The sequence below is a fragment of the Ustilago hordei genome (genome assembly GCF_900519145.1).
Source record: "Ustilago hordei strain Uho2 genome assembly, contig: UHO2_contig_16, whole genome shotgun sequence".
Lineage (NCBI taxonomy): Eukaryota > Fungi > Basidiomycota > Ustilaginomycetes > Ustilaginales > Ustilaginaceae > Ustilago > Ustilago hordei.
Window position 1 is genome coordinate 115099 of NW_024545273.1, and position 19274 is coordinate 134372.

The 19274-nt window shown below is 54.6% G+C and overlaps 7 protein-coding genes and 1 non-coding gene across 8 annotated transcripts; 5 read left to right on the forward strand and 3 right to left on the reverse strand.

Moving 5' to 3' along the window:
• Window positions 1–229: 229 nt before the first annotated feature.
• Window positions 230–593, forward strand: UHO2_05916 (uncharacterized protein; the record flags this gene model as incomplete). The annotated part of the gene is made up of 2 exons (XM_041557630.1): window positions 230–429; window positions 512–593. The coding sequence occupies 2 exons, from the start codon at window positions 230–232 to the stop codon at window positions 591–593; spliced, it is 282 nt and encodes a 93-aa protein (XP_041413564.1).
• Window positions 594–824: 231 nt separating this feature from the next.
• UHO2_05917 (uncharacterized protein) lies at window positions 825–2393 on the reverse strand (the record flags this gene model as incomplete). The annotated part of the gene is made up of 1 exon (XM_041557631.1): window positions 825–2393. One exon carries the CDS (start codon window positions 2391–2393, stop codon window positions 825–827), a length of 1569 nt encoding a protein of 522 aa, XP_041413565.1.
• A 234-nt stretch (window positions 2394–2627) lies between these two features.
• Window positions 2628–2742, reverse strand: UHO2_10213. Its single transcript, XR_005960721.1, has one exon. It is a non-coding gene; the product is annotated as a ribosomal RNA (ribosomal RNA).
• Window positions 2743–3093: 351 nt separating this feature from the next.
• UHO2_05918 (K, P-type ATPase (mediates high-affinity potassium or sodium uptake)) lies at window positions 3094–4425 on the forward strand (the record flags this gene model as incomplete). Its single annotated transcript, XM_041557632.1, has 4 exons — window positions 3094–3352; window positions 3403–3804; window positions 3885–3946; window positions 4021–4425. The coding sequence occupies 4 exons, from the start codon at window positions 3094–3096 to the stop codon at window positions 4423–4425; spliced, it is 1128 nt and encodes a 375-aa protein (XP_041413566.1).
• A 2090-nt stretch (window positions 4426–6515) lies between these two features.
• Window positions 6516–8039, forward strand: UHO2_05919 (uncharacterized protein; the record flags this gene model as incomplete). Its single annotated transcript, XM_041557633.1, has 1 exon — window positions 6516–8039. The coding sequence occupies one exon, from the start codon at window positions 6516–6518 to the stop codon at window positions 8037–8039; it is 1524 nt and encodes a 507-aa protein (XP_041413567.1).
• Window positions 8040–8809: 770 nt separating this feature from the next.
• Window positions 8810–9931, reverse strand: UHO2_05920 (uncharacterized protein; the record flags this gene model as incomplete). Its single annotated transcript, XM_041557634.1, has 1 exon — window positions 8810–9931. The coding sequence occupies one exon, from the start codon at window positions 9929–9931 to the stop codon at window positions 8810–8812; it is 1122 nt and encodes a 373-aa protein (XP_041413568.1).
• Window positions 9932–10832: 901 nt separating this feature from the next.
• UHO2_05921 (uncharacterized protein) lies at window positions 10833–15380 on the forward strand (the record flags this gene model as incomplete). Its single annotated transcript, XM_041557635.1, has 8 exons — window positions 10833–12112; window positions 12219–12402; window positions 12500–12566; window positions 12644–12774; window positions 12829–13005; window positions 13094–13112; window positions 13163–14251; window positions 14353–15380. 8 exons carry the CDS (start codon window positions 10833–10835, stop codon window positions 15378–15380), a joined length of 3975 nt encoding a protein of 1324 aa, XP_041413569.1.
• Window positions 15381–16582: 1202 nt separating this feature from the next.
• Window positions 16583–18406, forward strand: UHO2_05922 (putative AGP3 - Protein of the amino-acid permease family; the record flags this gene model as incomplete). The annotated part of the gene is made up of 2 exons (XM_041557636.1): window positions 16583–18171; window positions 18259–18406. The coding sequence occupies 2 exons, from the start codon at window positions 16583–16585 to the stop codon at window positions 18404–18406; spliced, it is 1737 nt and encodes a 578-aa protein (XP_041413570.1).
• Window positions 18407–19274: the final 868 nt, after the last annotated feature.

Genomic DNA, 19274 nt, shown 5'->3' on the forward strand with positions numbered 1-19274 from the left:
GTTTTTCTGCTTAGCACACACACACACACGCGCACACACACGCGCACACACACGCGCACACACACGCGCGAGAACACCGTTCTGCCTCCACACCAACTTTTGCACTTCTCCAACTCTTGTGACTTGTCGTCCACACCATCCTCGCGACACTATCTTAGTCCAGCACCTTCGTCCTGTCTTCAGCACCGACCACCTACCCTGGGATCCTCCATTGCAATCATATGTCAAGATGTCAGCACCGCAACAACAGCAACGTATTCTCTCAAACCGAGAAGCCGATACCTTGATGAAGCAACAGAAAGCTAAAGCACTAAAAGAATGCAAAGCGCAAATGGAAGCTTTTGTCGAATGCTCCAAGCCTCGCACAATCTCGATGCTCTGGTCGTGTAGAGATCAGAAGAATGCGCTGAGCGAGTGCTTAAGAGTGTAGTAAGTAATCGCTTCTTGTCGAATTGCTAGAGGTAGGGGGAGATGTGCTGACATGCTTTGCCTTGTCGCTGTAATGGGGTAGTACGAGCGAGGAAGCGTTGGAGAAGGAGAAACAGCTTTTTTTGCAACAGGCAAGAAGCGGAGATGGAGAGAAGACCGTATGATAGTAGAGCAACGATCAAGCACAAACACTATAGAATGGATTGATTGACCACCACTGATACCATCAACTCAAGACACGTCTCATATGACTGGGCACTTCGCTCATCGCACGCACTGTCACACAAGATTCAAGTCACACAAGATTCAAGTCACGCAAGGATGAGGACACACCAGGAAATGGTCACACGGACGATGGGTTTGAAGCCATCCTATCAGATTGCTTGGAGGCAGGATCAAGGCGCAACAGAAGCCTTTGGTTCAGCATCCAACGTCTCCAGCCAGGCAAGGAACGCAGCACACACCTCGCTATCAGTCTTTTGCATGCTAGCGAGCTTGGCGAACGGTTTCCTGTCCAAATCGACTAGCTTTGTCTCTCCCACCACAGCTTCTCCGCCATGTTGCCGAAAAAATCGGATGAGAAGGGAACAGTCCTTGAAACTAGCCGAAACGAGGAAAGCTTGCACTGCGTCTTCCAGCTTCACATTTGCAGTGTCGACCTTGTTCGCGCTCAAGAAAGTCTCGAGGATTGGATAGAGCTGCGAGGATGGCAGGAGAGAGGTGAGAGCCGGAGGAAGATCTGCAGCCCGGTCGGTATGTTGACCGAGTGTGTGTGACTGAGTTCGTTGCAGCCAAAGATGGGCAAGGCCTTCGGCATCAAGCGGATCGAGACTCGCCTGCAGGTGAGCGAGACGGGAAAGCACATTGTCGCCACCTCCTCCGTTTGAAGGCGGAAGAGGCGTTTTCGACAAATGGGCTCCGTCCCCAGACGGAATCCAAGACTTGGACAGTTCAGCGAAGAGATGCATCGTCAACGCTCCTAACAGCTCCTCCTCTCCCGACCCTGTTCCGAGGAAGCTGGCGATCCTCTTGAGCGACTCCTGGTCATCAGGATGCACAAGTTGGCCATTCCAGAACAGTCTGAAGTTGTTCGTCTTACCGCCTGTCTGTTTCCAGTCGTCCCAAAGAGCTTTGATCGCCTTCTTCTTCCTACCTTCATCCTGGCTGTACAGATCAAGCGGATCATACAGCGCATCAAACTTTCCCTTTGTCATGCTCTCACCTGGCTCCTTTGTCATGCTCCCCCCTAGCTCCTTGGCATTAGCTACTCTGTGCATGCGATACCTCGAGTACTTGGCCTTGAGTTCGATGTTTGGCGAGCTAGGTGGAAGGGAATCAGTACGTGGTAGAAAGCCCCATTTTGGTTTGATCTCGACAGAAAGTACTCCTGCAGCAGAGGTCAAGGCGGAGGAGCAGAGGATAGGAGCTGTCACATCCTGCACAGCGTAGATGTACGTTAGTGCTTCAGCTCTGATTCGTGCTGGGTGAGCACGACGTGCTGCCGGGCGCTGCATTTCGATCGAGCCGGCAAGAGTGTCGATGATGCTGCGATCACGGGCTGTTCTGACTGCGATTTTGATGGTTTTAGGTAGGATCGCTGATGGGCCGAGGAGAGGAGTTATGACTTGCTGTGTGAATTGCTCTGCTTCTTCCTCGTCATCGTCTGGAGATTCAAAAGGGTTTGTGGAGGGTAGACTTTTGGGTATGCGCAATGCGTAGGTGCATGCTGGTGTTGCGAACGGGCTCTCTCCTTCGCCCGGAGAGGTACTGCGAGGGCTGAAGGAGAAGAGGACATTCTTGCCTCCTTCAGCGTGATATCTCCAGTCCGAAGGGTCAACAAGGTCCTGTACAGAGAGTTGGGTTGTGCCTTCGAACGGTGTGTGATGGACTCGAGCCTGCTGCGAAGTCGAGATCGTCGATTTGAAGGGCGTCTGATGACTCGGCTGAAACGGCGTCGGGGGCATGGTGGCTTATCACCGTCTTCAACAGCTACGAACAATGCTAGTTCCAACCAAGTATCGTCCTTGTGTCCGCTCGTTGTGTTGCAAGTATTGACATGAACGGATAACTAGGTTTGACAACGAGCATGAGTACAGGTGGAAGGATGTCAACCAAGAGGATCTGAGTTGGACCCTGAACACAGACTGCACAGACCTTCAATGAGGGGAAAAAAGAAAAAGAAAAAGAAAAAGAAAAAGAAACTGCAACACCTAGGATTCCCGCGTGGTCCCCCACCGCAGTACTGACTAGGCGATACCTTGCTTAACTTCGCAGATCGGACGGGATGCGGTGCTTTCAAGGTTCTATGGCCGCAGATGTTAATAGAGAGACTGAAGAAATATATTAATACAGAAAACAAACTCATTCCTCCCCCGCTTTCACAACATCGCTGTGCCTGACGGCTATATTCCCTCAGGTGTTTGAAGTCACCTCCAAAACGACTAGAGTCCGATCAGTTACAGAAGTTCAAAGTATCCATAGAGCATTAAATGAGCAGTGAGGTTGGGCGGGGGAGAAAACGAGGCACTGCCTGGCCTGTTAGAGGGAACGAGGGTGAAAGGCGGACAATGACACGAGCGTCGAGGGTCAAAGTAAGAAACCGGCGGCAGACTTGGACCCAAACCAGACGCTGAATACAGATTTTGTAGGTGAATCTCATAGTTCATGCTTCGCCTCATCAGCCTGCGTCCCACAGCTCAGCAAGATGTTGCCGTCGCCCAGAAGACCATCGCGTCCTCCATTTCGACCGAAGAAGCTGTCAACTTCTCCGCAGACTACGACAAGATCTTGCTCGCCAAAGGTGGTCCCGATGTCTTGCTCAAGCGTGCTTCTTCGGTTCTCGATGCATCGGGCGAGGTCGTCGCACTGTCTGATAATCTTAAGGACTCGATCGTGGCCATGCAGTCTCTCCGGGCTTCAAGAGGTCAGCGTGTCTTGCTTCTTGCTCGACCTGAGATCCCGGAAGTTGTCAAGACCTGCAGAGAGGGCCGGCATTCGCTTCTTCATGGTCACTGGGTGACTTGCAGCTCGCTGTTGAAGCTATCGCTCGCCAGTGTGGTATTGTCATTTCGGAAAAGGCGTTGCGATATGATGACCTCCACTCGATCGAGTTGCCAGTTTACGACACGCATGCCGACACCGATGCTCGTGCTCAGAACGCTCTCTCGCTTTCGGGACCTGATATGATGAAATTCAGCAAGGCTGATTGGGAGCAGGTCTGCCGGTTCGACGAGATTGTCTTTTCGCATACCACGACAGAGCAGAAGCTCGGCATCGTGAACGAGTTTCAGGCTCGCGACGAATGCGTTGATATGACTGGTGACGGTGTCAATGATGCTCCCAGTCTCAAGCAGGCCGTTATCGGTATCGCCATGGGTAGGTGGTTCTGCTCAGAAACAAAGGGGCGGCGCATGCCAGCTCGAGTCTGCCGATATGGTCTTGCTCGAGAACTTCAGCTCAATCGTCGATGCTCTTCTTTACGCTCGTCTCGTTTTTGTCAACCTCGAGAAGACGATCGGTTAGCTTTTGCCTGCAGGTTCCATCGCCGAGTTGTGTCCTGTCTTGATCAGCTTCTTCTTCGTGCTGCCTCAGATTCTCAGCAACTTGCAGATGATCTTCGTCTGCGTTCCCAGAGAGGCCATCTCTTCACTCAGCTTGGTCCACGAACAGCCCGAAGCCGACTTGTTGAAGCGCAAACCTCGTTCGGTCAAGAAAGATCGATTGGCAGACTGGAAGCTCTTGCTGCATGCTTACCTTTTCGTTGGTATCCCGCTTACTATCATCAGCTGTGCCATGGGATTCTGGTGGATGTCCAGGGCGGGGATCAAGTTCAGGGACATGTGGTTGACCTACGGAGCTGGTCGAGTAGAGACAACCAACCCCGAATACTTGAACGAGATCCTGAACCAAGCCAACGCAGTCTATTTCTTCAACTTGGTCATTCAGCAATGGTTCAACCTTCTCGGCTGGCGAACACAGCAGTGGCAACGAGAATAATGTTTACACAGGCATGCGGTCGAGTCCAGAGTAGAATCGTAAGTGTGGTGTGCAAAAGGAGCGCGGGGCGTTGAGCGGTACTTGAATTTGACGGGTTTTAGCAGTGGCGAGGTGATGTGTCCTTTCCCGCCAAATTGAGACAATAACGCGCTGGATCGCCTTATGCTCGGTACCGTCAAGGCTGTCTTTCCTGCCCCTTGCTACCCCTTTCGAATGGCCAACGCCACACATATCCGCGCTTGTCTGAGTTACCAGAGTTGGGCTGCTGCTGAACAGGCATCAAGCCTGCCAGTCATGAGAGACAGCGCAACGGTGAGATTGTGAAACGCGGATCTCTCGTGCGACTAGAGCGGATATTGAAGAGGCAGATGCACCGCATGGGAAAGGCAGTGAAAAAGAAAAAAAAAAAAGAAAAAAAAAAAAAAAGAAAAAAAAAGACACAATCCGACTCGGCTCTGCGCTTACACAAACAAGCAGAGAAGGAGGAGCGTAGCAGCATGAGCATTGTATGCATTGGGAGAGTGCGACAAAGGAGTGGAAGGGGAACGAACGATCGGGTATCCAGCCGCCAAGCTTCGGGATTTCAAGATGGTCAAAGACAAAGGGGTCCATGTGACAAAGGCAACAAGAAAGACTGTCCCATGCTGCCTCTTTGACTGGTGTGCCGCTTGCAGGCTTCAATGCCGCAGTGCTAGCGGATGAGCCGAAATTTCAGCGAATGGGAAGTTTCTGACAGGTTGGAGAGCGCGTTGTGGCGTAGCGGATGCGCCAAGCACTTTCCCTTGGACTCTCACAGTCCTACGGCCGCTCTGATTCGGACTCACCGAGAGCGAGCGATCCATGGCGTCATGAGAACAAGAAGGGGCACAAATCGAAGCAGGCGCTTAAAGGGCCCTTTGATTCATTTCGAATTTCACTAGACGAAATTGCCAGCAAGCCCACCTGCCTGTCCAGATTGGCAGGCAGATTTTGTTTGCACGCGGACGCAAAACAGCATCGATGCATACAAGCTGTCGCATGCATCACAGCCGAGCCTGAACCCCCACCGCTGGCAGCTGTCAGCAGAATCGATCACCTATCTGGCCATCCCTTGTTCCCTTGTTCCCTTGTTCCCTTCTCGGCGAACTTTGAGCTCCGGGCAAAGCTGTGCCACACGCAGTCCCCTTCCCTACTGCAGTCGGTGAAGGCTGTATGCGATGGAGGATTCATCAGTGAGGACCTCGATTCGTTTGCTCTTTGTATCACTGCAGGGCCAAGCATTGCCGCACGCCAGCTTGTCATGTCGGTAACGCTTCCGAGCGATGCACCTCTTCGCCTTGGTTCTTGTTCGGAAGCACCGACAAAGGCATTCTCTCGCCATTGCGCATCCCATCTGTTCTTACGCTCGTATACTGCCCCACCGATTGTGACAATGCGCCAAACGTGACCTTCCGACGGGATCACACACACATGAACAGCCAAGCTTGAGCTTGACTTTCGGTGCTTCCGATCCATTCAAAAAAGGCTGAGACAGCGAGGAGAGGGAGCAAAGGAGAGCAAGAGGAGGAGAGAGGTGAAAGAACTCCAGACAAACGGGCTTTGGCGAGTCAGTATACTTGCCGGACTGTCTGAATACAGAGCGTCTCTTCAAGGGTTACAGCCTGCGATGCCTACGCTAAAGAGGCGCACCATGGATTCCTTCAAGCCTCCTCACACATTCCTCCTTTTGATCGCGTTTCCCTTTTCACCTCGCCTCTTGCTTCCTTTCCTCTTCCATCTTTCCCTCATCCTTGCCTCTCCCTCTCCCTCTCGTGTGTATTCTGCGTTTCCTCGACCCCTTTCGACGAGCTGGTTCTCGCTTTCTCTCCTACTTCAATCCTCCCAATCCATCCTCTTTGCTGTAGCATACCATCATTTCGAACATCTCCTCATCTCTCGCTTCTTGCGCTTCAAGTTGATCCAAAGCACAAGTCTCTTTCACCTTCATCTATCCTTCTGCTATCTGCGTCTATCTATCGACTTTCGTTCTAGTTCAAGCCGGCCTTGTTCTCTTTCCTCAATCTCGACACCTCCATCTCGCCTCATCTTTCAAGAACACCATCACCATCACAATGAAGTACCTCTCTGCTCTCGCTTTGGCTTTTGCCGCCTTCATCTCCGTCGCCTCGGCTGGTCCCGAAGGTTTGGTTGCTATCCCTCCTGGTCAAGGTCGATCCAGCCGTGGTGTTCGTTCCGTCATCACCGGTCACAAGATTCGATCCCACGTTCACCACTCGCGCAGGCAGCACCACCATGTCGACCTCGTTCACATGGACCGTAGGCTCAACAACGCTACCACCAACGCTGACGACGACGAGGTTGCCGCCATCGCCGCCTCTCACAACAAGCGCAACACTTGCTCTACCAAGACCAAAAAGACCTCCGCCGCTTACAAGGCTAAGGGTAGTAACTCCAACTCCAGCTCTGGTTCAAGCTCCAACTCCAACTCCAACTCGAACGGCGACGATTCCAGCTCTGGTTCGTCTAGCTCCAGCTCTAGCTCCGGCAACGGCGGCAACTCGGGCTCCAGCTCGTCGTCGTCTTCCTCCTCCTCCAACTCCCCCTCCTCCTCCAACTCCTCCTCCTCCAACTCCAACTCTGGCAACGGTTCTTCCTCCAGTTCCTCGTCTTCGTCTGCTTCATCTTCCGCCTCCACTTCCAAGTGGAAGTTGGTCAAGTCGTACGCCGGCTCCTCCTTCTTTGACGACATGGACTTCTTCACCAGCGCTGACCCCACCCACGGCTCCATCACCTACGTCGGCAAGGACCAGGCCTATAATCAGGGTCTCATTAATAGCAACAACGGCAAGGCTACCATGAAGATCACCGCAAACAACGGCTGGGCCCAGTCCGTCCGTATCAACACCAAGGACTCCTTCACCACCGGTATCTTTGTCCTCGATGCCGAGCACATGCCCGTTGGATGTGGTGTCTGGCCCGCTTGGTGGTCCACCCCCACTAACCCTTCTGGTGGCTGGCCCAACGGAGGTGAGATCGACATCATCGAGGGTGTTAACGACTACTCGTACAACACCTACTCGGTCCACACCACTGGCGGTTGCACTGTCCCCAGCAAGCCCAACATGTCTGGCAAGTTCACCCTCCAGGACAACCGTGCCTACAACTGTGCTTCCGACGCTACCGGCAACCAGGGTTGCGGTGTCACATCCACCAAGGGTAACGACTTTGGTGTTAGCTACAACAAGAACGGCGGTGGCGTCCACGTCATGTACTGGTCTGAGTCCGATGGTATCTCGATCTACTTCTTCAGCAAGGGCAACGTTCCTGACGACATCAGCTCTGGCTCTCCTGACCCGTCCAACTGGGGTCAGCCCCAAGCACACTGGCCCGCTACTCAGTGCAACATTGGCAACTACTTCTACAACCACGTCGTCGTTTTCACCAACACTGTCTGCGGTGACTGGGCCGGTTCCGGCTCCGTCTGGGGCAACGCCATGAACGGCCAATCCCAGTCTTGCCAGGCTATGACCGGTCAAGGTTCCTGCCAGGCTTACCTTGGCAACAACCCAGACATGAGCGATGCCTACTGGACCATCAACTCGCTCAAGATCTACCAGACCTCTCGTCGATCTTAAGCGGCAAACAACCATCTCGTTTCTTTCTCTCTCGCAAAGGTGTAGCTGAGAACCCCTGGCTGGAACTGGGGTTGTTCTCTCATCGTAATGGATTCGCTTTCGCACATGTATACACACACCCATATTCTCTCTCTCCTCTCATCATCATCATCATTGCAATGTAGGCTCGCACTTTTCTTTGATAGAGAAGGCGGGCGCTCTTGCTCACTTTTCATTCACTTTTTCAAGTTTCTGCGTCGTCGTCGAGGCTGGTTTCTCTGACCGCAGTTCTCAAACTCATCCTTTTGCAATTTGCATTTCATCATCGAACATTCGTTCAAAACTTCTTTTACAAGTTTGATCAGCGTGTGAAACAGTCTGAGTTACAATAGAATATCCACAGTGAGTTGCGCTGTGTTCTCTGTTGCTACCAGTGTCGCGTGCAGACTGATGATGTGATGGTGTCAGTCTCTGATGGTGACCACAGCACAGAGGTCACGAATCTGATAGACATGTACGCCCTCCTCGCGATGCAGGTGGGGAACGACGTCGAGCTCTTGGTTGGGTAGGATGGTGAGCACACCTTCGAGGCCTTTAAGTTGATCCTCGTACGCCAGTTCACAAGTTGATCAAGGCGACACCCTGCAGGAAGAATTTTTTTTTATGGTGTCAATACGGCATCGTACCGGATCGCGAATCACTACTATGCACAGAAAGTCGCTGGCGAAGAATTCAGCCCTCATTTTCATTCTTGCAACGACAAAGTTGATGCAAACAGAGTTTGCAGTTGATCATTCCGCAAAGTGTGTCCAAGCTTGCTGTTCAACCAGAGCTTCCTTATCTCCCAGTAACCCATCCTCAAACCCAAGCGTCGTAAGAATGTTACGCGCAGTCACTTCGCACATCAAGGTCCTCGTCTCGACTATACTCGAAGCTGCATGTGGAAGTATCATAACTCGATGTCTGAGATCTGGAGCCAGCAGAGGATGTTCTGCATTGATGTGCGGTTCGCCTTGCACCACATCGAGCAATGCAGCTGAAATCTGGTTGGATCTGAGTGCCTTCTCAAGATCATCGTTGACAACAACGGTACCTCTAGCCACGTTCAAAAGTACCGAGGTGGGTTTCATCTTTGAAAAGACTGTTGAGTTGATGGTTGCGTTGGTGGAAGCGTTGCCTGGACAAAGGACGATGACTATGTCTGCTTGTGCTGCGAGTTCGAGGAGGTCTGGTAGGTTCTCGATGGTTGTGTCTGGGTAGAAGGCTTCTCGCAAAGCATGCAACCTGGGAAAGCTCTGAGGAGAGAAAGGATTGGATCGAGAGGTAGTATAGAGTATCCGAGAGACACCGAATGCAAGAAGCTTTTCCGCTGTCTTCTGGGCTATCCGGCCAAAACCGTAGAAGCACACTGTCTTGCCAGCCGGACTGAAGCCACAGTCGAGCGTTGGATCCCGAACGACATCGCTCATTGCCTGTGGAAAGCGATTCGTCATCACAACTTCTTGCAACGGAGCAAGTCTTCGACAATAATGCAAAAGCATAGCTATGGTATACTCTGCTACTGAATTGTCCCCGATGTAGGGCGTGTAACCGACCTTGATTCCTGCTTGACGACAAGCATCCTTGTCAACAGCATCGGTACCGACGCTGTACGTAGCCACAACTTTCAACTGTTTCCCTGCAGCCGCAATCTGCTCTGGACCGAATCGTCCGGCAACTGGCCATACGATCGCCGCGTGAGCTCCAGCGAGCTCCTTCAGAAACCATTCGTTAAGCTCGGGAAATGAAAGGCCATGAGGAGCATAGACGAGATTGATCCGACCTTGTGTTGAGAAGCTGTCCAGGATGTTGGACGGCAAGCTTTCAAACATGGCCACGATTTTTGGCAAATCGCCGGCAGATCTCGAAGTCATCTTGCTGATGCTCGTACCCCACAACTGGTTGTTCGACGTTCGCAGAAGTGACGTTGTTCAGCCGCAATGCAGGCGAGCTTGATCGTGTGAGGCGGGTCACCTTGTTGCATTCCCCCATATTGGCACCTGCTTTCGGCGTTTTGGCCGGCAGAAACGCTCGTGTTCCTGAACTGACACTCGTGCCATGGTGAAGTTTGTTAGGCCGCCAATAAACTCACCAAAGAAAAGAAATGGTCAAGGCAGAGAATATTTTCTCGTGCTTTCGCGGCAAATTTTGAAAATCAAATCCCGTGTCCTACGTTACACAAGAGCATGTATTCGCACGAAATCGCAACGTATCTCCTATGATTGCAACTGAGGTTGCTGAGATTGAGCGATGTAAGGGATGCGAGACAGGATAACGTGAATGCTACAGACCTCACTCTCATGGTACTCAGGAATTGGAACCGTTCAGGCTTGCTGAAATCTAATCAGGTATCTCGACAAACTCCAGAGCGACCTCGCTTATGTTGAAAGGCTTGTGTGCCATCAAAGTTTTTGCTTCTTTCGGTCTGCCCAATCAGGAAAAGATGTTGCCACGGACCATCAGTTGCCACGGACCATCAGAGCTGCTCAGCTGTTGCATTGTGGTTCATTGTGTCTTGGGTCATTGGCATTGCCATGAGAAGCCAAGGCGTCAAGGCAGCTACTCGCAAAGATGCTTCACGTGCGGTAGAGGGCGTGCGCGTCTGGGCTGAGCCTATCGGCCGTAACCCACATGCTACGTGGTTCCTTTGTGTGTTTTTATCTGGTTTTCTCTCGTCATCGTCTAGCCTCTTCTCCTCCATCTCGTTTTGAGCCAACAGCGCTTATCGCTTGGTTGGCTGCTGTTTTTCTTCGGTCAGCCCCTCTGACCGCTGCCATGTCGGACGGTTTCAAGCCTTGTCGCACCTGCAAGCAGCTGAAACCGCTCAACGAGTTCTTCCACCGCACTCGTACTACGCAGGTAGTGCGCTCGTGTCTCGCCTGCCGCCCTGCTCGACCATTGGCACCACCGGCCTCATCATCGACGCCTTCTGCACCGTCGCCAGCACCTCTTGTTCTGCCGCCGTCAACACCAGCACCTCTTGTTCTGCCGCTGTCGACACCAGCTCCAGGTCGTAACACAACACCTTCGCCGGCAGCTGCTGCTCTTCCGTCGCCACCATCCCTACCCCCTCCTCCCACTCTCCCGACACCAGTTCCTTCCGTTACGCCGGCCTTCGTTACAGACATTGTCGAGACCAGGGTCAGCGAGCTGCGTCAGCTGCTGCAGGACGACCTCCACCACGCCGTCCAAGGCTTGAAGGCCGCCATCCAGGCTGCTGTTAACCCCTCGACCCCGGCGACCCCACCAGCCCCCTCCCCTCAAGTTGGCGCCGCCGCCGCCCCCCGTCCACCACCAGCCCTTTCAGCCCCTCCCGGTGAGTACCAGACCGGCTGCCGTTACACGTGGATCCCTCCCGAGATTGTCGACAAGGTCCACAATGACACCATCACCGTTTACGAGCTGCCAAAGCTCGCCAACCCAGCTTGGCCCGGTACTGTTGCCGACGAGGAGCCAGCAGACGTCTTCATCGACGGCTTCAAGCTCAGCAAGCGGTCTGGCCCATCGACATCCAACAAAGGTTTCCTCCGAGCCATCCCATCGTTCGACGCCTTCACCAAGCTCTGGTTCATATACACGTCGCTGCGCGCCGCCAGTTCGCCGGACCGCGACTTGCCAATCGGCCTCGGCCGCTTCTACCTGCACATTGCAGAGCAGCAGGCCGTCTACCCGTGGGAGCGTGTCGTCGACTATATCGTCACAATCTGCACTGCTCGGCTGGGACGAGCATCAGCAGCCGAGTGGGCGCACTACGACAGTGAGCTCAACAACTCACACTTCCTCGGTGTCCCCACCAAGCAGCCTTCCCGATCAGCTGCGTCCACGTCATCCAAGCGGTCACGCGTTGACGACGACCCACGTCGCCTGGAGGTCTGTACGTCCTGGAACAATGGCAGGTGTGTCGGCACCACCGAGCGACCTTGCGTGCGCCGGCACATCTGTCGCTCCTGCAGTGGCAAGCACATGGGCAAGGATTGCCCACACCATCTCAACGTCGACACCACCACCGCCACCACCGCCTCCAACACCACCGGCACCAATGCCAAAGCTCTCAAGTAGAGCATCATCCAGTGAGTCCGCCCCACTCAGTCGACAGCCTGCCTGGTCGACTCAGCCCCGTGACCTTACGGCCTGCCCAGCAGCGCGTGGGACGTCACACAGTGGCACCCCCCGACTCCGGATTGACGCTACCGCCTCCGGTATGCCGTCGCCTTCCACAGCAGTCGACACCCCCCAGTCCCGTGACGGCGCAGCCTGGCCTCCAGCGTGTGCAATGTCACAAAGCGGCTCCACCCGATCCCGGCCGGACACAGTGACATTCAGCATGTCCCGTCTGCCCACAGCGGTCGACCCACGTCCTCTCCTGCCCCGTGACCACGCAGCCTGCCCGCCAGCGTGTGTGTCGTCACTCAGCGGCACCCTCGCGCCCTGTGACCGCGCAGCCTGCCCGTCAGCGTGCGCGTCGCCACAAAGCGGCTTCCTCCTGCCCTGTGACCATGCAGCCTGCCCGTCAGCGTGTATGTCGTCACAAAGTGGCACCTTCGAGTCCCAGTTGTCACCGCCCTGTGCCTCTTTGTCGACTACAGCGGCTCCTCTTCAGTCCACTGCGGCAGGCACGTCAGCAGACCCCTTGCTAGTCCCGTCGGCTGACCTCTCCCTCGTCTCCCTCTCGGCTCTCCAGTCTTTCCGCCCACCCGCTCGCCCCAACACCACCATGGTCGAGCCCATCTTCTCGCCATCATCCCAGCCTGCTTGACACGGCACCATCCAGGCATCTATCAGCGCTTGGGGGGTGGCTTTAGCCGACTACCCCGACAAAGCCTTTGTCGACCAGCTCCTTGGTGCCATCCAGCACAGCATCCTGATCGGTTACACCGGGCCTCTTCGACATGGCAGCCGCTTCAGCAACATCAAGAACCTGCCCATGGATGCTGTCGGCGCAGCACACGTCTGAGCCGAGCTCTCTGCCCGCCTCGCTGAAGGATGCATTGTCACAGTCAACCCGCAAGACTGTCACCTTGTCTGCTCACCTGTAGGGACTGTACCGAAGCCACGGTCGATAAAGCTGTGCACCATCCATCACCTGTCGCATCCTCGTCGTCCAGCAGCTGGCCAGCTCCCTGCCGTCAATGATGGCATCGCCACCCACTTCACGGCCATCCGCTATGCCACCCTGGCGTCCATCCTGTCGTTTGTACGGGACAACCCTGGCTGTCGCCTATGGAAGAGCGACCTGACCAATGCCTTTCGACATGTTGTCACGGCACTCGACGATGCCCGTCTCCTTGGCCTTACCTTTGATGGCCTCTTCTACATGGAGACAGGACTCACCTTTGGTGGGCGCAGCGCGCCGTGGCTTTTCAATCTCTTCGCGGAGGCGCTTCACTGGGTCGTCCAGTTGACCACGTCCCACCCGGTCAAGCACTACCTGGACGATTTCTTTGGTGCCACGCCGTCCACTGCCACTGCCGACCTCCCTCTCCACGCACTCGCACTGGCCTGTCATGCCTTTGGCCTCCAACTCGCCCCCTCCAAAACGTCGTGGAACCAGACGCGCTTGGAGATCCTGGGCATAGAGGTCGACACCATACGACAAACGGTCGGTATCACGGTCGAACGGCGCCAACGCATCCTGGACGCCATCGACCACCTCCTGTCACGTCGGTCGGCGCATCTACTGGACTGGCAACGCATTGCTGGGCTCCTACAGTTCGTCATGCAGGTCGTCCCCCATGGCAAGGCCTTCCTGCGACGCCTCTACGACGCCTCCAAGGCCGCTCACCGCCATCCCCTCACCCTTCGTCGCATCTCTCGACCAGCAGTGGCCGAGCTGCGATGGTGGCGATCAACACTTCTCGCCTGGCCCGGCCACTCTCTCCTGCAGCTGTCACCACTTGTCGTCGAGCACATCTGGACAGACGCCTCCAAACGTGGCTACGGCGCACATTGGGGCCTCATGGACTCGCCGTCGGCCGTGTGGTGTAAGGAAGTGTCCAAATGGCACAGGCAAAAGGACATCCGCTTCCACGAGGCCTTGGCAGTCCTTGACACCCTTAGGGTCTTCTCGGCGCACTGGGACGGGCCCCGCATGGTTGTCCTCCATGTCGACAACACCAATGTCGAGCATGGCCTTCGTTCCGGCCGGTCTCGGGATCCACTGACACAGACGCTCCTGTGCGAGATTGTTGGCCTCTGTTTTCGACACCAGCTGACACTCCACCCCGTCCGTGTCGCCTCGGAGGACAACCACCTGGCTGACCTCCTTTCCCGCCGTCGTTTTGCCGTCATCTCACAGCGTTTTCCCGGGGCTCACACCCTCCTCTTTCTGGCCAGACGAGACACGCCCCTCCCCCTTCCTTTGTCGCCGCCACTGGCTGCTCAACTCTCGCCGCCACCTTCATCTGGCGCGGCCTCGCAGAGTCCAGCCGTCGACGCAGCTCTGGCGTCCCCGGTCGCTACGCCGCCTTTGTCGCCCGTCGCTTTGGTTACAACGTCGCCGCCTACCCAGCGACCGACCTGCTCCTCACGGAATGGGTCAGTGACATGGCCCAGTCGAAGCCGTACCACAGCATCAAGCACGAGCTCGACGCTCTCAGGTCGTGGCATGTTGACCTCGGTCTCAGCCTTGACGGCTTCTCCCAAGGCCGACTCGAGCGCGTGGTCCGCAGCATCAAACGGTCACTTGGACTCCGGCCGGCCACGCCCAAGTTACCGATCACCCTTCCCCTCCTGCACGCCATCTTGGAAGCCCTCCCGCGGTCGTCTTCCCTCAGCGCCTGGGACCGGCAGGTCGTCGCCACCGCCTTCACCATCTCCTTTGCCTGCTTCCTCCGCTGTGGGGAGGTCACATGGGACGCCGCCAATCCCACCAGCCTCCTCGTGGGATCGATCACGTGGCATGATGACTATGCCATCCTCCTCCTCCCAGCCTCCAAGACGGACCCTTTCCGCCTTGGCGCCCCCTTGGTCGTCCCTCGTGTGGGCGGCATCGAGTGCCCCTATGCGGCGCTTCGCCTCATCTGCCCACCAGAGCGACATGCCTCTGTGCCTCTCTTCGGGCTCCAGGACGGCCATCGTCCTCTCACACGGTCGACTTTTCTCCACCACCTGCGGCTAGCCATCTCTCACCTCGGCCTTGACACGAGGCAGTACGCTGGCCACTCTTTCCGCCAGGGTGCGGCGACGTGGGCGGCAGCACAGGGTGTTGCCGCCGACACCATCAAGCTACTGGGTCGATGGACCTCCGACTGCTACAGGCGCTATGTCGACCGTACCGCCACCGAGCGCCGGACTATGGTCGCCTCGGCTCTCTACAGCGTCTGACATGGCCCTCTGGTCCCGGTCGACGCCTCTTGGCGAGACCCCGTCCTTTAGTCATGGCGGTGCCTCCATGGCCCCTCTGCCGCGACCGCTACCTGCTGCGCAGGCGACGCGACAGTCCTTGGCGGGCCGGGAGCCTCCAACGAGCTCAAGGACCTCACGGGTCTCTTGCCTGCAATCCACGTCAGTGTCTCATGTCTCTCACACGAGTGAGTTCCATGCCAACAGGTCAGACGGGATGCTTCACGTGCGGTAGAGGGCGTGCGCATCTGGGCTGAGCCTATCGGCCGTAACCCACATGCTACGTGGTTCCTTTGTGTGTTTTTATCTGGTTTTCTCTCGTCATCGTCTAGCCTCTTCTCCTCCATCTCGTTTTGAGCCAACAGCGCTTATCGCTTGGTTGGCTGCTGTTTTTTGCCCACCCTGTATCTCCACACCCTTGCCGCTCTGCCTAGCGCTCGACCGGCCCCTCTTGCGGCAGGCCGGGAGCCTCCAACGAGCTCAAGGACCTCACGGGTCTCTTGCCTGCAATCCACGTCAGTGTCTCATGTCTCTCGCACGAGTGAGTTCCGTGCCGACAGGTCAGACGGGACGATCGGAAAAGATAATTGCGTGCTGAGTGGGTGAGACCTGTGCACGCCAAAAAAAAAAAAGGTTTCTTCGCATTGGATGCAGGGCCAATCTCATTTCGAACCAGTCAGCCTGTCTTGAGCTCTCCTGCCTTTGTGTCACCGGCCTGCCTGCCAACTGCGTGTCTTGGGGGAGGTTCAGGCAAGGAACCCCTTCTCAACCCGATGAAGCAAATCGTCGGAGGTTCAAGTAAAAACGCATGACTGCTTACAATCTGTCTGCTTGACCCCTTAGCACCGCACGTGTTTGCCTTCTGAACAGCCTGTCAGAAGCAGCGTGCTAACAGAACAAGGTGCTACTCGGACCGGCTTCCCTTGCGGGTCTTGGCAGCCATCCAATCGATTTTTATCGTTATAAAACCCTCCTGCTTCCTGCCTCAACAGGGTTCTGCTTGATGAACATCGATCTTTTGATGAGTTGAATTTGCTTCTTTGCTTGTGCTTCCAGAATCCCAGCTTCCCTTCTTTCATCTCGACATCTTGCTTAAGGCATTTCTCAACTTCTGCGGACGTTCTTGGCTCCTCTCACTCAATCGCCGGCTTCTCTATAGGAGCTGGATCGAACCGACCGCCACGATGTCTGTTCCATACACAGGCAGCGGTGGCGTCGACCACATCACAACAACATCCAACCAAGCACAGACAGGCTCAGCATTCAAGGAGCTCCCAAGCTCGCACCCATCCTCTCCAGATGCTGACCATATCGAAAAGACACGGTCCAATGCAGCATCAGCAAACTCCAACGAGCCTCCTGCCGAGGATCTTCGTCGAGCACTTCAAACTCGTCACATGGTCATGATCGCTATCGGTGGTATCATTGGTCCAGGTTTACTCGTTGGTTCTGGTACAGCTCTTGCAAATGCTGGCCCAGCTGGTGCTCTCATTGCATTCGCCATCACAGGAGGTATCGTGTACTTTGTGCTCCAAGCTCTCGGTGAGATGGCAACCCTTTTTGCCATTCGTGGATCATTTATCGAGTATGCCGGAAGATGGGTGGACCCAGCACTAGGATTTGTTGCTGGATGGATCTATTGGGAGCTCTGGATCTCAGTACTGTCCAATGAATACAACGCCGTTGCAATCGTCATTCGTTACTGGGATGGCGCACAGGTGGTTCCAACCGGTGCATGGATCGCAATCTTTTGGGTTCTCTTCATGGGACTCAGTTGTCTTGGGGTTTTAGCATACGGCGAAGTCGAATTCGCGCTTGCAACCATCAAAGTTATCGGTATTGTCGTATTCTTCATTCTTAGTATTGTCATTAACGTCGGCGGCGCGGGCGGTGATCAAGGATACATCGGTTTCCGCTATTTCAGAGACCCTGGGCCCTTCAAGAACACTGGATTACCGGCTCTCAATGGCATCGCTAAGATTCTTGTCGTGGCTAGCACGCTCTACTCAGGTACGGAAGCGATTGCTCTCACAGCAGCTGAAGCTAGAAATCCAGCAAGAGCTGTTCCGGTTGCCATCAGGTCGGTTTTTTACCGAATCATCTTCCTGTACTTGGGAACGATCTTTTTCATTGGCCTCAACGTCCCGTCGAATGACACATCGCTTGTCAGTGCCGAGAGCAAGGCGGCAGCTTCGCCTCTCACCATTGCGCTAAGAAGAGGAGGCATCGGTGCAGCTGCCAGTGTTATCAATGCCTTGATCATCCTCTCGGTGATCTCAGCCGGCAACTCTTCGCTCTACATCGCATCTCGAACACTCCAATCCCTTGGTGCCACTGGCCGAGCTCCGAAGATCTTTGGATGGACAACCAGAAAGGGCAAGGTACCTATCCCAGCTTTGGTCCTGTCGAACTTGGTCGCCCTCATCTCTTTGCTTTCGATCAATTCCGGCGCTTCCACCGTTTTCACCTACATCATCAATATCTCCGGTGTCAGCACATTTATCATCTTTGCCATCATTTGCTTGTGTCACATTCGATTCAGACAGGCTTGGTTGCATCACGGTAACTCGCTCAACGATCTTCCCTTCAGGGCTTGGCTCGCTCCGTACGGAACATGGGGAGCTTTCATCCTCAACGTCGTACTAGCTTTCTTCCAGGGTTACACGACTTTCCTGAATCCAAGAAAAGCTGCAGACATTATTGTTGCTTACATTGTCATTCCTGTTGCAGTGGCATTGTACTTCGGATGGAAGCTTTATCATAGGACAAAGATGTACGTACACAATCATTCCATTCCATCTCGTCGCTTCAGACTACTGACACCCTTTCTCTTCTGCTCTTCTGCTTTTGCTCACAATAGCGTCAGTCTCGATGACATCGATCTCGATACAGGACGTCGTCTCATTGAAGACTTTGAAGAGCCCACGGCAGCTGATGATGATCTACTTGTGGAGAAGAAGCCATGGTACAAGAGACCTGCTAAGGTCATCAGTCGAGTCCTGGCGTAGAGCGTACTCCGATATGTATCTTTTCAAGGGTTTGCCTCTAGGTAATCGCAATGTCATGCAACGTTAATTTGCTCTGGCTTGCTATCCCACGCTCTAGAGTTTGCAATGGAACTTTCACGCCGTCGTCTCTATATTGGTCCTTGAAGAAACAAGCCAAAGTTCTGGGAGGGCGCTCATGAGTCCTATAAAGCGATTCATTTGGTCCGACAGAACGAAAGAGCGATGAAGACGATCATTGATTTTGAGGTTTTGCCCTTTTTAATCGGTGCATTCCGCCGCTGGGGAATGTATTGCGGAGGCTTTTCGAATGATTCAACCTCCTGTCAAGTCTTCCCAGTCTCGACGACAAGTTGAATGGGAAGCACTAGATCATCTCGATATTCGACTGAGGTCGTCTTATTCTCGTGACCGACGATTGTTCGCCGAGTTGGTGCAGGTTGCATCCGAGTTACTCCGCATCGCGAAAGAAAGTCTTCGCTAAGGACGATGCGAATGTCGAGAAGACTTGAACGAGATGTAGTCGCATCCGCCGTGATCGGTGCCACCAAAGACAATTCGTTTCAAGTGTCGTTCCAACACCGGATTGGATCGGTAATGCCAGAAACTGCAAGAGGATGTGGCCGTCCTTGATCACGGCAGAAAGGTTGTTACCGGCTGCTGTGGCCATGCGCTAGACTTGTCATCAAGAAGGACTTTGACTCGTTTACCGCCTGTGTTGCACTCGCACACATTGAAAGGAACTCCAGCCTCGTCCACCGTCACTCTGAAGTTTGCCTTCTTTTCGCAAAGGTGACAGTCTCGAACGGTTTACATTTTCGATGCTGAATAAGCAACGATGGAGCACAAAAATGCGGAAGCAGCACAGAGG